Here is a 15000-nt window from a genome sequence, read left to right as displayed (position 1 = left end):
TATTTTAGCTTAGACTAATAAATAAAAAAAATACATAATTAAAAAAAATACATTTATATTAATTGAAATGAAATAAACAATTATAATTAATTTGATCTATTTTATCTAAAACTAATAAATACAATATTGTATTAAGAATAAATGAATATAAATGGAAATAAAATATAAAAAGCAAAAACTAATAAAAATTAGAAAAAAACTAAAGTCTTGAATATTCAGAAAAACATTAAAAAAAGAGAAACTTTAATTTAAATGTACTTAACACACTAAGACCTGTGAACAGCATTGTTGTGTACATTTCAGAGGTTTCAAAAGAATATTTTGAATATTTACTTGTAACAAACTATTTTAATATTTAGATATATATCCAAACATCTAATCTCGAAACTGTATGAATATATACTGAATATTAAATATGTATTTTTGTATACATTAAATTCTCAACACTTTTTCCTCTTTTAAAAGACCAAGGCATTGAAACTGGCGGGTAAATGTGTCATAGTGAAACCAAATGAGACGAGAGTCAACTTCAGATCACATCTCTCTCACCACACCTTTTTCCACCCTGCTTTTTATAATTGTTCAAAAACCATGCGGCCCTGACCTCAAGCACACACACGCACGCTTAAAAAAACTCCCCAGCTCTCCGCTCTGGCTGGCTGTGTCAGGTTGTCATGGCTGCAAACAGACTTTGAAAGGCTGGTCTGATAACGTGAGCTGGGGAATTGAAACTCGGCCGGTGTTCCCTGTATGAAAATAAACACTCAGGCCTTCAAACCCAAGCTATATCTGATGCCCTTGTTCAGACACAAAGAAGAAAGAGAAGGACAATGCGGTTCATGCTGATTTAAACCTGCAGCATCATGTGCATGTCAATAACCACTAAAGCAACAGAGCAGTCCTTCTTAAAACCACAATGTTCCAAAGATCTGGGTTAAAAATCACATTCAGACATTCTTCATCTCTCAATATATCCTCATTAATCGACTGATCTTCAACTACAGCTGTAAGACTTGTATGCATGCATGCAATCATCAAAATACATCGGACAGCAACATGCCATTATTAAAAGCTTTGTAAAATAAATAAGAAACTACATGCAACTGCTCATCAGACAGCATGCATGCATGCATGCACAGTTTTTTTGCAGGTGTTGCACACAGGAAATATCACGCTTGAGTCGCTTTACGGCTCCTTCCTGTGCCTGATCACATCAGATCTGCATTTCTCCTCTTTTAGTAAACTTTACTTAATTTTAGCACACTTTCAGAACTAATAACCTGGCTATTCCACAAATAAACTGAGTGCATTGATCTGGATTCTGCTTTGAATGCAATCCTGGTCAGTCAGAGACAAACTCCTGGCATCGTTTCTCCCGCACACTTTCCTCACTCATAATCTTGCATCGGCTGATAATTCACTTCCCTCTGATGGGGATTGAAGAGACATGCTTTGGCGTTTCCCCTCATGTTGCAACTGTTTAGCAATGGGAGAACAAACCGAAAGAGCTCAGGAGAACAGAAACGCTGACTGGGAAATAGTCATCTATGACATTTGTTCATTTTATGCTTTAACATGAACTTATGAAACATTTGGTCCCTCAATTTTGAATATTTGGTTACATCCTTATGATGAGTAGCCTGTATTTGAAGATGAATCGCTTGTATTTTAAGTTGAATCACTTGTATTTGAGATGAATCACTAGTATTTCATGATGAATTGCTTATATTTTAAGATAAATCAATTGTATTTTAAAATGAATCACTTTTATTTTAAAAAGAATTGCTTGTATTTTGAGATGAGTTGCTTGCATTTTAAGACGAATCCCTTGTATTTTGAGATGAGTTGCTTGTATTTTAAGGTGAATTGCTTGTATTTAAAGATGAATCACTTGTATTTTAAGATGAATCCCCTGTATTTTGAGATGAGTTGCTTGTATTTTAAGGTGAATTGCTTGTATTTAAAGATGAATCACTTGTATTTTAAAAGGAATCACTTGTATTTTAAGATGAATCCCTTGTATTTTAAAAGGAATCACTTGTATTTTAAGATGAATCACTTGTATTTTGAGATGAGTTGCTTGTATTTTAAGGTGAATTGCTTGTATTTAAAGATGAATCACTTGTATTTTAAGATGAATCACTTGTATTTTAAGATGAATCCCCTGTATTTTAAAATGAATCACTTGTATTTTAAAAGGAATCACTTGTATTGTAAGATGAATCCCTTGTATTTTAAAAGGAATCACTTGTATTTTAAGATGAATCACTTGTATTTTGAGATGAGTTGATTGTATTTTAAAATGAATCACTTTTATTTTAAAAAGAATTGCTTGTATTTTGAGATGAGTTGCTTGTATTTTAAGTTGACTCACTTGTATTTAAAGATGAATACCTTGTATTTTAAGATAAATCACTTGTATTTTAAAAGGAATCACTTGTATTTTAAGATGAATCCCTTGTATTTTAAAAGGAATCACTTGTATTTTGAGATGAGTTGCTTGTATTTTAAGTTAAATCACTTGTATTTTAAGATGAATCGCTTGTATTTTAAGATAAATCACTTGTATTTTAAAAGGAATCACTTGTATTTTAAGATGAATCCCTTGTATTTTAAAAGGAATCACTTGTATTTTGAGATGAGTTGCTTGTATTTTAAGTTAAATCACTTGTATTTTAAGATGAATCGCTTGTATTTAAAGATGAATCACTTGTATTTTAAGATAAATCACTTGTATTTTAAAAGGAATCACTTGTATATTAAGATGAATCCCTTGTATTTTAAAAGGAATCACTTTTGTTTTAAAAAGAATTGCTTGTATTTTAAGTTAAATCACTTGTATTTTAAGATGAATCGTATTTATTTTAAGATTAATCACTTTTATTTTAAAAACGAATCACTTGCATTTGAAGATGAATTGCAAAAGTGTCTGCTAAATTAATAAATTAATTTTGAAATAGAGCTAAATAACACACTGGGCATCAGTGATTGACAATAAAAAACATGTTTTTTCCTATAATACAAATTGGCATTAACCTGAATTGAGACTCTTAAAGGGACAGTTCACCCAAAAAGGAAAATGTTTGTCTCTCCACCATCAAGATGCTCCAAACCTGTATGAGTTTCTTTCTTCTGCTAACACAAAATGAGATATTTTAAAGAATGCTGGTAACCAAAAAGTTGACGGTACCCATTGATTTCCATAGTATTTGTTTTTCCCCACTGGGGACCAATAACTTTTTGGTTACCAACATTATTCAAAATATCTTTTTATGCTCAACAGAAATTCCTACAGGTTTGGAACAACTTCAGGGTGAGTAAATCATTCATTTTTTTGGATCCATTTAAAAAGTGAGTTTTTAATGTCAATTTATCGAGGCGTCCGACTCTCCCGAAACAGCACCTGCAAATAAACGCTGCATTCAAAACACGTCACAGCAAAGGAAATGTGAATACTGTATGTGTGTGGACATCAGCTTGTTCTTAAACGAATCGGGGGTCACAAAGAGCAGTGAATGAAAGAGAGGCGTGAGGCACTGACTGTTATGCCTCTTCCTGTGTGGTTGAGCACCACGTGGTTGGCAGCAAGGTTAAATACGAGCACTTCTCCTGTTTTAGGCCCATTTCTACTTGGGCTGAAGAGGAAGACGCCTGAAGAACCCTGGTAAGACCACTGGAGAAGAAAAAAAGAGGCAAACATGGCACTACTGGGCTTGATCTACAGAGGTATGGATGTATTTGAGCCATAAAATACAAGTTCTGATGGGTAACGTATGGTTATCGTCATACTGGGATGCGCAGGAAACAGGAGGCGATTTATTTGGTACATTTTGGCTTTTTTTTGTTTCTTCAATAATGTACATAATGATGCATAGCTTTATGCATTAATGTTCTGCATAAATATTTTCAAGTTTTTCACTGTATTGTTTGTAAGAGCAAACGATCATGTTGGACTCTCCATTGACGCATACATACAATTTAAAAATGAAAAAAATATTTTGCCAATTTTTGGAATGCAATAGATTGTCAATTGCATTTCAAAAGTATTTATTAACTGACAATATGTAGAGCAACTTTAAAAAAAATAATGCATGTGCACCAGTTCCTGTTTAACAAAAATGCTGAAAGTGCTACAATAGATTGTCAATTGCATTTCAAAAGTATTTATTAACTGACAATATGTAGAGCAACTTTAAAAAAATAATGCATGTGCACCAGTTCCTGTTTAACAAAAATGCTGAAAGTGCTAAAAAAACGCACATTTTCTATCTTTGCAGTTTCTTTTTTTCCCACACAAAACAACAGCAAAACCAAAACAAATATGTGCATTTTAAAATAAATATCTGTAATAAAACACACATCTTCTTTTGAAAGAAAAAGCTTACTCATGTTGATCAAAATGGCTGCCATCTGATGTGAGGAAGACGTTTGTGTCGCCACCGCCAGCATTTGCGAATGACGCAGTTTTTATTCTTAAATTTTCTATTTTAATCAACTTGTTTTCCAAAATTGCTGTATAAACTTTAACATGATTCAACAAAATGCATGTTGCAGTATATTTGTTGTACATAATGCACCTAATAATCTAGTTCAATGAATTATTAATCGCAAAACAATTCTATTTTGCATGTTGTATGTTCAATTAGCAATCAATCAAACTCGATTTCCTGAAATGTATAGAAATGAAGTCTGTATAGAGTTTGGGTGTGGTTCACGAGCTGTGCAGAGGTGGAAATGTGTGCGTGTTTATGTCAAACAGGAGCTTGAGATCTCCAGCATTTCTCCAGAGGAGACGTGGACACCTGGACATTGGGACATACAGTGCAGTCATCCATAAAGTAGAAAGCACTACTAAACCCCTCGCCACAGTGTAGTGTTTCCTACTTTATGGATGAGTGTACTGTTGGCTGCTGGGAAACTTCACGCCGCTCGACACAGGACGACAGGAAAGAGAGAAAAGAGGAATTGGCTTGGTTTCGTAAAGTCGTGCACGTCTCATAGTGTCAATGCACATCCACGTGAGACGGCAGCACGCTTGCAGAAACTAAAGCCGGGTTTCTCTGACTGATGTTGCTGTAAAATCATTGAAAATGTCTTGTATGATGCATGTTTTAAACTTCAATAAAACAGAAACAAATAAAACCCTTTTGTCTCGGAGTCAAGGTTATTATTGTTAACTAAAACTGAAAACTAAAATACATTTTTTTTTGTCTCTTGCTACTTGAATTAAATGTCAACTGAAATGAAATAAAAGAAAAACCTTTATTTACTAAACATTTTTGTTACTTGAAATAAATGTTAAAACAAAAAAAAGTCAACAAAAAAACTAACTAAAACTGAAATAAAATTAATAAAAACTATATAGACATAAAAATCATATAAAAAAACAAAAACCACTAAATATGGGGAAAAAATCGCTAAACTAAAAATAAAAACTCATTCAAAATATTCATAAAATATTACATACATTATTATATGCACTAAATTATTATTATTATAAATAGTTATATATATATATGTATATATATATAAACACTGATTTGAGTCCATCACAACAGAAAGCCATTTTATATGAAAATATACTTTATTTCTGTAAAAATTCCATATTGCAACAAGTCTTTCACTTCAAGTAAATCACTACGACTTTCCCCACCAAGCAAGATGCCTGTGTGACTATCCAAAAACATGGTTTCGGCATGCACAAAAGAAACCTGAAAAATACTTTACAAAAAGAAGCCATATTTACAGGTGAGTTTCCAAAAAACGCATTACAAAAATGTACAAAAAAACATCCTTCAAGACAGACACAAGAATAGAGTCTCGCTCTCGCTGTATGAAAATATCATACCTCAAATCACAAAAAAACACCTCCTTCGCGTACGGCCAAACAAAGGTACGTGCAACTACTACGACACATAAATAGAATAAATAAGGCCGAGTATAGATGGAAACCCATCATGCATGCAGTCATTACAAACACAGCTGTAGTAAACTTGAAGTTAAGACTAAACGAGGTTTCATAAGGCTAGTTTTTATTATGGCCTAGGATACGCCTACTTGCAGTAGTGACAGTTACGATGGTAAGATCTGCGGCCTGTGCGTTCCTCAGCTTCACCGTGGCAGGAATCACAGCAAGCGTCTGGATATATAGTGCAGCGAGGGGAAAATCACCTGACTAGTTGATACTAGGGGCTGTACAGTGCATCGCTACCCATGAAATGATCAAGGATGCTTGTTTGATGACATATGCAATCTGCAATAATGCTAAAACACAACTTTCTTTGTATATTCTGTTCGAGAAACGGTTGAAACTTTCACCTACTTCCTGTCTGTGAGGACATTTGGGCTCTAGCTCCGCCCCTCCAAACGCCTGGCGTTCTGTGATTGGTCACTGTAGTGATGTGCAGAGCACCTCAAGGTTTGGCAAGATTGTGTGGTTTGGACAGTCTCGCCTGAGAAGAGCAAGAGCTGACTTAAGACGCGAAACTGATGAGCGGTTCGACCTGAGAAATGATTTCACGTGAGCCCTGTGAGACCACAAGAACAAACACAACAAACACATTTCGCTCGCATTACATAGCAGTGTAAAGTTGAAGGGTGTGTGGTGTTGCACTCTCACATGCTGTGTCTTTATTACAACGCTCCTAAAACGGAGGAAACGAGATTAGGAACTAAGCAAGAAGAGTTAAGACAGAGCTCATGCAGAAAGAAGCCAACTTTCAATGTTTCGTTCCTTTATCCCACATTATAAATGAGTGAATTATCATTGTCGCTATTGTAAAGTGAGTTCCATGTCGAAAAGGCGAAGCTGAAACTAAAATACAAAGAGTTCATTACGAACAATAAAAGCTTCAGCGCAGCATCAGATGCACAATATTACGTTTACAGAGAAAGAGCAACATTTTCTGGTTTGAAATGCTGTTTTAGCATTCAAATAACAAAGTATACAAATGAAACTGATAATAAATATGTATTGTTGTTTTTTTTTTTTTTTTTTGAGCAAATGCAAGCATAATATTCGATTAAAAAAATTCATGAAAATGTAATGGATTGCCGAAATGAGCACAGAAGTATGGAAGCCTGTTTCTGCTACTGAATGAAAAATAAAAAAGGTAGTTGTGGCTTTTAATCTCACAATTCTGACCGTTTTTCTCAGAATTGTGTGATATAAAGTTGCAACTCTGAGTTTTGAGATATAAACTCACAAATGTAATAGTCTTCTTTTTTCCCTCTGAATTGGACTTTTTATCCATAAAAAAGTCAGAATTGCGAGATATAAACGTGCAATTACGAGAAAAAAAGTCAGAATTATGAAAAAAAAGAGTCAGAATATCTTGTCGTTTATATCTTGCAATTCAGAGAAAAAAAAGTCTGAATCGTGAGATAAAAAGTGGCAATTACCTTTATTAAATTTTTTATTCAGTGGCGGAAACGGGCTTCCACACAGTAGTGTGTAGAATATAATAAAACACTATTTTCAGTAGAATACACCAACAATGAAATAATCTGAAATTGCAGAAAATATTGTGATATGGATATGAAAAGGTTTTGGCCAGTCGGTGATCATTCAGCTTTTCTCCAGTAAAAATGAATGAATTAATATGTAGAGACTTGAGTTCAGTTCAGTCTGTACTGGTTTAACTAACCGGATAACACCAGCAACACAAAACAGGGACAGTTCTGCAGATCCAACTTGTAGTGCAAAATATTTTTGTCGCGACAAAAAATTATTTTGTCGCCCACCTTCGCTTTATTTTCCAGAATTCCTGGAATAAATATCACGTCAAGATATTTCCTCTAAGTGTGCTTTGCCTTTCAGTGGCTGATGTTTGTGAACACTAGCAGATGGTTAGTTCATGTCTAAAAGCTGTTATATTGAAGTTAAGAGTTTATTTAGAATATTTCGCTATCTTTTTACTCTTTAAATGAGTATCTTTATCGTTATAGCTTTTCAACAGGCATGAGCTCTAGTCACAGCTTTAATGGGTTCAAACCCATTTCCATATTTGCACAAGTATTGCGAATATTTCTAAAAAGCTTTTTTGAAAAGAAGAAACAGTCCAACACACGAAAGCGCTGGTATATCTGCGTCATTATGGCAAAAATCAGAGAATGAGAAAGATTCTCCTATTGGACGGACACACTCAAACTGACACGACACACGAGAGAGTGCAATCTGCAGATCTTCAGGCTCACAGCTACTCCTTCTTGCTGGAGCCCAGCTTTCTGAAGAGCTTCCTGCCCTTGGAGAAGAAGCCTTTCTTCTTTTTCTCAGGCAGGGAGGCGTCAGGGAACGGAGGGGTCGCGGGCAGAGATGAGCTCACGGTCGGTTTCTGCTCAGAGTCCGGCTCAAGGTTCGGTTCTGGCTGAGCTGGTGGATTCAGGTCTAGTTGAGAGGAGCTCACGGGATCAAGATGCTCAGACGATTCTGTCTGGCTCACCTGGGAGAAAAACAGATGAAAAGTGAAGGTGGGCAAGTAGTTGAGATTTTAATGTCATGTCATTAAAAAAATAATAATAATCATTAAAAAAAAAAAAATTTAATTAAAAAAATAAATAAAAGGATTACAATTACACAAGCTGTTTAAATGCACATTTGATAAAAATTCTAAAACTGTTTCTGGTAAGTTCTTATTTAAGAAAGTCCTTAAGAAAGCTGAGATAGAGTTAACTTTCTACCAATTACATAAGAGTTGTATAAAATAAAAACAAATTTAAAAGATTAAAATTAAGATGGATATACCAGTCACAAATCTGAGAGACACCTGACTTTGTCATGACCTTAAAAATGCTTCAGCTTAAATGACAAATCAAACTCATGGAGGCATATATCTCACTATGATTTTAAAGGGCTAGTTCACACACACACACACAAAAAATCCTGTTATAACACACACACACACACACACACACACACACACACACACATGTACCTGTGAATCTCTGCGGCTCTCTGTCGCCGTGTGCTCCGTCCGCGCCGCGTCTTCTTCTGTCTCTGGAAAAGCTTGCAGGAAGTTGGACGGCACGAGGCCTTTGTGTCCATTGAGATCCCCCTGAAAACAACACAAACCCATCATGCACTGCTGCTTTGCTCAGTCATTCAGTCATACGTGTTCATGGCCAGAAATACAGAGGTCCAAAACTGAGCGATTCTGGGATATATTTGCACTACATATGTGCATCCTCCATTTAATCTGGATAACAATAGCGGAGATAATAATCTTAATCTTAGATAACAATAGCTTTAAAACTAGACTTTTTCAGAACAAGAAAAATGTAATGAAAAATAACATTTGGTTTTGGAATGACAATATTTGAAAAGGTAAATAAAATAAAACATTTTAAAAACAGATCAGCCATTGATATCACAATACACAGGATGCAGACACTCGGAGGTTTCTTGCCAAATTAAAGGAATAAAGGAGGAGACAAATAAAGAACTAGAATTTAATGTAAACTAAAGCAACTTGTGCTGAGAGGGAGTTAACTACCATTTACATGAGAACGTAAAATAAAATAAAATAATTATAATCTAAATCAAAAACTATTGAAAAATTGTTAATTGAAATGAAGCTGAAATAAAACAAAATATAAATATTAGATGAAATCCTTAAAATTAAAACTAGAAGCGCTGCCTTGTTAACTAACTGAAATCATTTTAATATGTAGCACTAAAATTGGGAATAAAATTAAATCTACAGCTTAAATAATAAATGAAACCGGAATAGTAATAAAAAAAATAGTATTAATAATAAAATAAAAAAATAACAAAAACACATAAAATGATAAAAGCAAAAATTAAAAGGTTATTTATAAACTGATAAAAAAAGGTAATTCAAAATATAATAAGCTATGGTAATACTTTACAATAAACCTCCTTAGTTAACTACATTAGTTTACACGATTTAACAATGAAAAAGTCTACTAAAGCATTAATTAATCATAGTTCATGTTAATTTCAACATGTACTAATACATTTTTAAAATCAAAACTTGTATCTGTAATTATTATTGAATGAATCTGAGCTAACATGAACTAACAATGATCAGGTGTATTATTATTAACTAACATTAACAGAGATACAGAAACACTGTAACAAACGAATGGCTCACTGTTAGTTAATGCATTAACTAATGTTAAACTAAAGAAGGCTATTCTAAAGAGTTATCAAAACTATAATTGTACATAATAATACTAAATAATAATAGAATGCAACAGGATTTTCATTTTTAGGTGAACTATCACTTTAAATTTTGAGCACAGACCAGCCACTGACATCAATATACAAAGGTCTCAGACCTTTAACTTGGGGGTTTCTTGTCAAATTAAAGGAATAAAGACGGAGACGAATAAAGAGAAATTGTTAAAGAAACAAAAAATATTGTAAAGTAATGCATTTGATCTATTTGCAAATAATTTATTTTAATAGGTTAAATTACTGTCCTAACCGTAACCTATAAACACACTTGTCAAAGCCACACGTTTTACCGTGTTATAGTAGGTCTAAGAATGATGAGTGTATTTACTGAAAGGTTATCAGGAAAGTGTATTTTGAATTTAATTAAAGCTCATTAAATGAATTCACAATATGCACACATTCATTCTTAACCTTATGCCTAATGTGCTGAAAACAGCTCTGGTTGAGTTGCATGCATCCCTGGATATTTCTATCATAACACAGTCAAACATTAAATGTTTAGCTACATACTTACTCTTACATCTCACGGTTTGAGTGTTAAAACTGATTCGCTGTGCTGAAATGAATGCTCGGCTACTTTAAAAGTAATGCATTACGATATTGTGTTACTCCATAAAAAAAAAGTAACTAGGTGGGTTACTTAGTTACTTTTAATGAAAAGTAATGCATTAAATTACTTTTGCGTTACTTTTTGTCACCTGGTCTGCACGTGCTTATTTGTTTTTTAATAACAAACAAACAAAAAAAAGAATGCAAATACAATATTTTTGGCAACTTTAAAGGGTCATGAAATGATTTTAGCAGAGGTGTTTGTTTTGCACATCATAGAAGAGCATCCGTTACATTTTAATTGTTGGAGAAAACTGGTTAATTTTGAGCGTTTTGTGCTATTTTCGTCTTCCGGGTTTAAAATCTATATCGTGTTGACATCACAGTCCTTCACAGACTACAGTACTTCGGTGTCTCATAATTATTCATGAGACTGTGTGTTCTTATCCTATGAGAAGACGCTTCGCTTAATTATTCACAACAGCATGTGTGACAGACACTTCAGACTGTGAGCTTGCGTACATTAACTGAGAGGAATGTTCATGGACTGAAGGTGAGCGTTTGTTTTTGCTTTGTAAGAGTTCAGCACAGACGCGATTCATTCACTTAGTGAGTGTAACTTGATGCAACCAATCAAAAGGCAAAAGTTTAAGCCTTAAAAGTTGGTGCAACAGCGCAATCATATATGATTTCGATGCAGAGTGTAAATGCAAATGGCTATGCATTTATTAGTGTTTTTAACTGAATGGGGGCGAAAGGAAACTGCCTGAAACAAACCGAAGCTGTGTGTTGCCCATCTCTTCCCCCTCCATTCTGCAGCGCACCACGCCCACTTTTTTAGCATTTTTCAAAATTGTGGTGAGAACTAACCGGTGCACATGGACTGAAGGTGAGCGTTTGTTTTTGCTTTGTAAGAGTTCAGCACAAACGCGATTCATTCACTTAGTGAGTGTAACTTGATGCAACCAATCAAAAGGCAAAAGTTTAAGCCTTAAAAGTTGGTGCAACAGCGCAATCATATATGATTTCGATGCGGAGTGCAAATGCAAATGGCTATGCATTTATTAGTGTTTTTAACTGAATGGGGGCGAAAGGAAACTGCCTGAAACAAACCGAAGCTGTGTGTTGCCCATCTCTTCCCCCTCCATTCTGCAGCGCACCACGCCCACTTTTTTAGCATTTTTCAAAATTGTGGTGAGAACTAACCGGTGCGGAAACAGTGGGTTTCATGACCCTTTAAAGGCCCTTTCAGACCAGAAGTGAAATTAATCAGCCTCAGGCTGAAGGAATGCACCTCACTCCCAATTTCTCAGTGAATAAATGGGAAAACAAAGTAACTTGCATTACTTATTTGAAAAAGCAACTCAGATATTTTGTTGTAATTTAAAAGGAATGGGTTACTTTTTTAGTTACTTCTGAAAATGTAATCTGATTACGTTCCTTGTAATGCGTGACCCCCAACACTGGCTCTGACAGATCAGCTCAGATGAGAAAGTCGGGCATCTTGGCACTGTACAATATCTTTGCAGCCCCGAAGTATAGTTATTATTAGTAATTACTTCACAACTTTTATTACACGCCACGGAAAAAAACTCAATGGTTGTACGGCTATGAACGTGTCATCGCACAAAACTTTCACCCTATTTATTATGAATATATTAAAAAGACAGACAGCCAGAGAAACCGGTATGAAAGAAACTCACATAGTAGAAGCCGTCATCATCCATGTCACCGAGCACATAGATGATGTCCCCCGCGCTGAAGGTCAGTTCAGCCTGGAGAAACGGTACTTTAGACTCACATGCTTTAGATTATTCACTAGTATAAGGAACTGTTTTGTCATAGTGATAATGTCACCTCTATGTCTGCATTAGGAGAGCTCTCTCTCGGGTCGTAATCAAAGATGGCCACCATCCTGCGAGGTCTCGAGCTTCCCATCGAGCCGGCGGAGCGACTGAGGTCTGCAAGTCAAATGCAACATCTTAATGAGCGACTTTAAAGATGCAGTGGAGCAAATTTGGAAATAAAGCAGCGCGTAGTGTGAAAATGACACAGAAAGTGACAGAAATGCATATTTATCTGATATCAAACATTTGTTGTGTTTTTTTAGGAGCTCTTGGTACAAACATACATACCTATACGACATTGAGAACAGAAAGAACATTTAAATAAGACCAAGGAAAATAATTTGTAATATGTAATTAATTGCTGTGATGTCTGACAGTAAAAACGGAATAATCTGACATTGTGAACCGACAACTACTTCAGATGTATTCTAGAATTTTGTGCATTATTTACAACTATGTTAATATTTGTAGTTTATTTGATTTAATGATTAACAGCCATTATTGTCCAGATTGAGAATTTCAATTAATTAATTTTATTGAAATATTTATTTGCTGTGAAATTACACGGTTAGAAAAAAAACGGCATAAAATGCCCATTCTTAAAAAAAGTTAATGTCATAAACTTTATAAAAAATAGAATATATATACACAGACCAGTCAAAAGTTTGGAATAATTACTGTGTAAAAAATTACATTATATTATTACAATTTAAAATAACTGTTTTCTATTTGAAATGTATTTTAAAATGTAATTTATTGCTGTGATTTTCAGCATAATTACTCCAGTCTTCAGTGTCACAAGATTCTAATGGTTGCTGAAAATTCAGCTTTGCATCAGAGCAATTAATTATATATTCAAATATATTCAAACCGAAAACTCTTATTTTAACTTATAATGATATTTCACAATATTACTGTTTTACTGTAAGTCTGATACATACGCAATGCGAGGAGATGAACACTACACGTCTAGCTTTATGTAAGCTTGATTTCATGCATTAATGTATAACCTTAGACCACAATTAATAGCAGAACACAACTAGCTGTAGCGAAACCTATCAGTCATCATCAGTTTCAGGTCAGAGGAATAGTTTGAAAGCAATCTAGCGGAGCAAGTTAATTAAACGATTAATTAAATGGTTGACGTGTAGAGTAGCAGCTACCTGAACAATAACACATCTACTTCAGTGACAGACATATGAAAGAAACTTTCTTTCTCAGTCTATCTCTATCAAGAGAACATGCAAATTATGTACAACTCATTCTGCATTTGTGTTAAAACTTCTGGTAAACCTACTGCATAAACAGACTGAACAGACGAAAAAGGCACTTAATGACACTCTTCGAGAGAAACACTTACATTACATGACAGAAATCACATGCAAAGTGAAGCAAATCAAGCATGATGCACAGAAGACATGAGCACAACAGTCAAATGAGAGACTGAAAGATCATTAGTGGTTAGATCAGAGTCGTTTGATGCAGATCTCCATGGTAACAGCATGCAGCGCAGCATCAGCACATTAACATGCAGTTAAACTGTCAGTCACATGCGGCTGGAAACATGAGAGAAATGTATGACGGGACAGGAGGAGCTCAAACCTTGACTGGAGGAGTCCATTACGGATGTGTCGTCCCACGCCGCAGCTAACTCCACTGGAAAAGGACAAAAGTGGGTGAGGAGGGAAGGGTTAGACACAATCTGATTGGTTGCCTGACCTTGACTGACACTTGGGCTCATGGGGAAAAAGACAAATTAAAATAAACAAAACAAAACCAGCCACAGAGCCATGAGGTTATGAGTGCAGCATTCATGAGCCACAAACACACACACACACTTCAGGAAGTCAGCTTCAGAGAGATGGTGAGCTGACCAAAGGGGACAGTGAGTCCAAACATTAGAAAACACTAGATTAAAGAAATCATTCCAGGTTCAATACAAGTTAAGTTTGACAGCATTTGTGACGCGCACACACACACACACACACACATTCATCTTTTTAAGTGGGAGAACTTGCACAATTGGTGGCTGACTAAATACTTTTTTGCCCCACTGTATATATATATATATATATATATATGTGTGTGTGTGTGTGTGTGTGTGTGTGCGTAAAATAAAATAAAACCACTATAGAGAGACAGAGGATTACTAAACATTAAATTTTTCAGGCCCTTTTTTTCTAAAAAGAAAAACAGCATTTGTGGCATAAAGTCAATTATCCCAAGTTCTTTTAGATTATATATAATTATTATTTTTTTTATATATTATTCATTTATTTATGTATTATTATTATTCATTTATTTTGAAATAATAGCATTTAATATATTATTTAAGTATTATTATAATAGTTTGAAAAATAGCATTTGTGAAATAGTCACTTATGTAGTTTTTATGTATGTATTTAT

The 15000-nt window shown here is 34.5% G+C and overlaps 1 protein-coding gene across 1 annotated transcript in view; it reads right to left on the bottom strand.

Moving 5' to 3' along the window:
- Positions 1–7370: 7370 nt before the first annotated feature.
- LOC107563427 (peripheral-type benzodiazepine receptor-associated protein 1-like) overlaps positions 7371–15000 on the bottom strand; it is a 55614-nt gene continuing 47984 nt past the window's right edge. The window contains exons 26-30 of the mRNA XM_016248304.1: positions 14197–14250; positions 12605–12708; positions 12451–12522; positions 8934–9053; positions 7371–8441 (exon numbers count right to left, since the gene is read on the bottom strand). Coding sequence (XP_016103790.1) covers positions 8199–8441; positions 8934–9053; positions 12451–12522; positions 12605–12708; positions 14197–14250 — 593 coding nt within the window. The 3' untranslated portion in view covers positions 7371–8198. The remainder of the gene's footprint in view (positions 8442–8933; positions 9054–12450; positions 12523–12604; positions 12709–14196; positions 14251–15000) is intronic.

Source organism: Sinocyclocheilus grahami, unplaced genomic scaffold, assembly GCF_001515645.1.
Source record: "Sinocyclocheilus grahami isolate Dianchi unplaced genomic scaffold, SAMN03320097.WGS_v1.1 scaffold875.1, whole genome shotgun sequence".
Lineage (NCBI taxonomy): Eukaryota > Metazoa > Chordata > Actinopteri > Cypriniformes > Cyprinidae > Sinocyclocheilus > Sinocyclocheilus grahami.
Note: the sequence above shows the minus strand (reverse complement) of the source record. Positions and strands in the feature narration are given on the sequence as shown.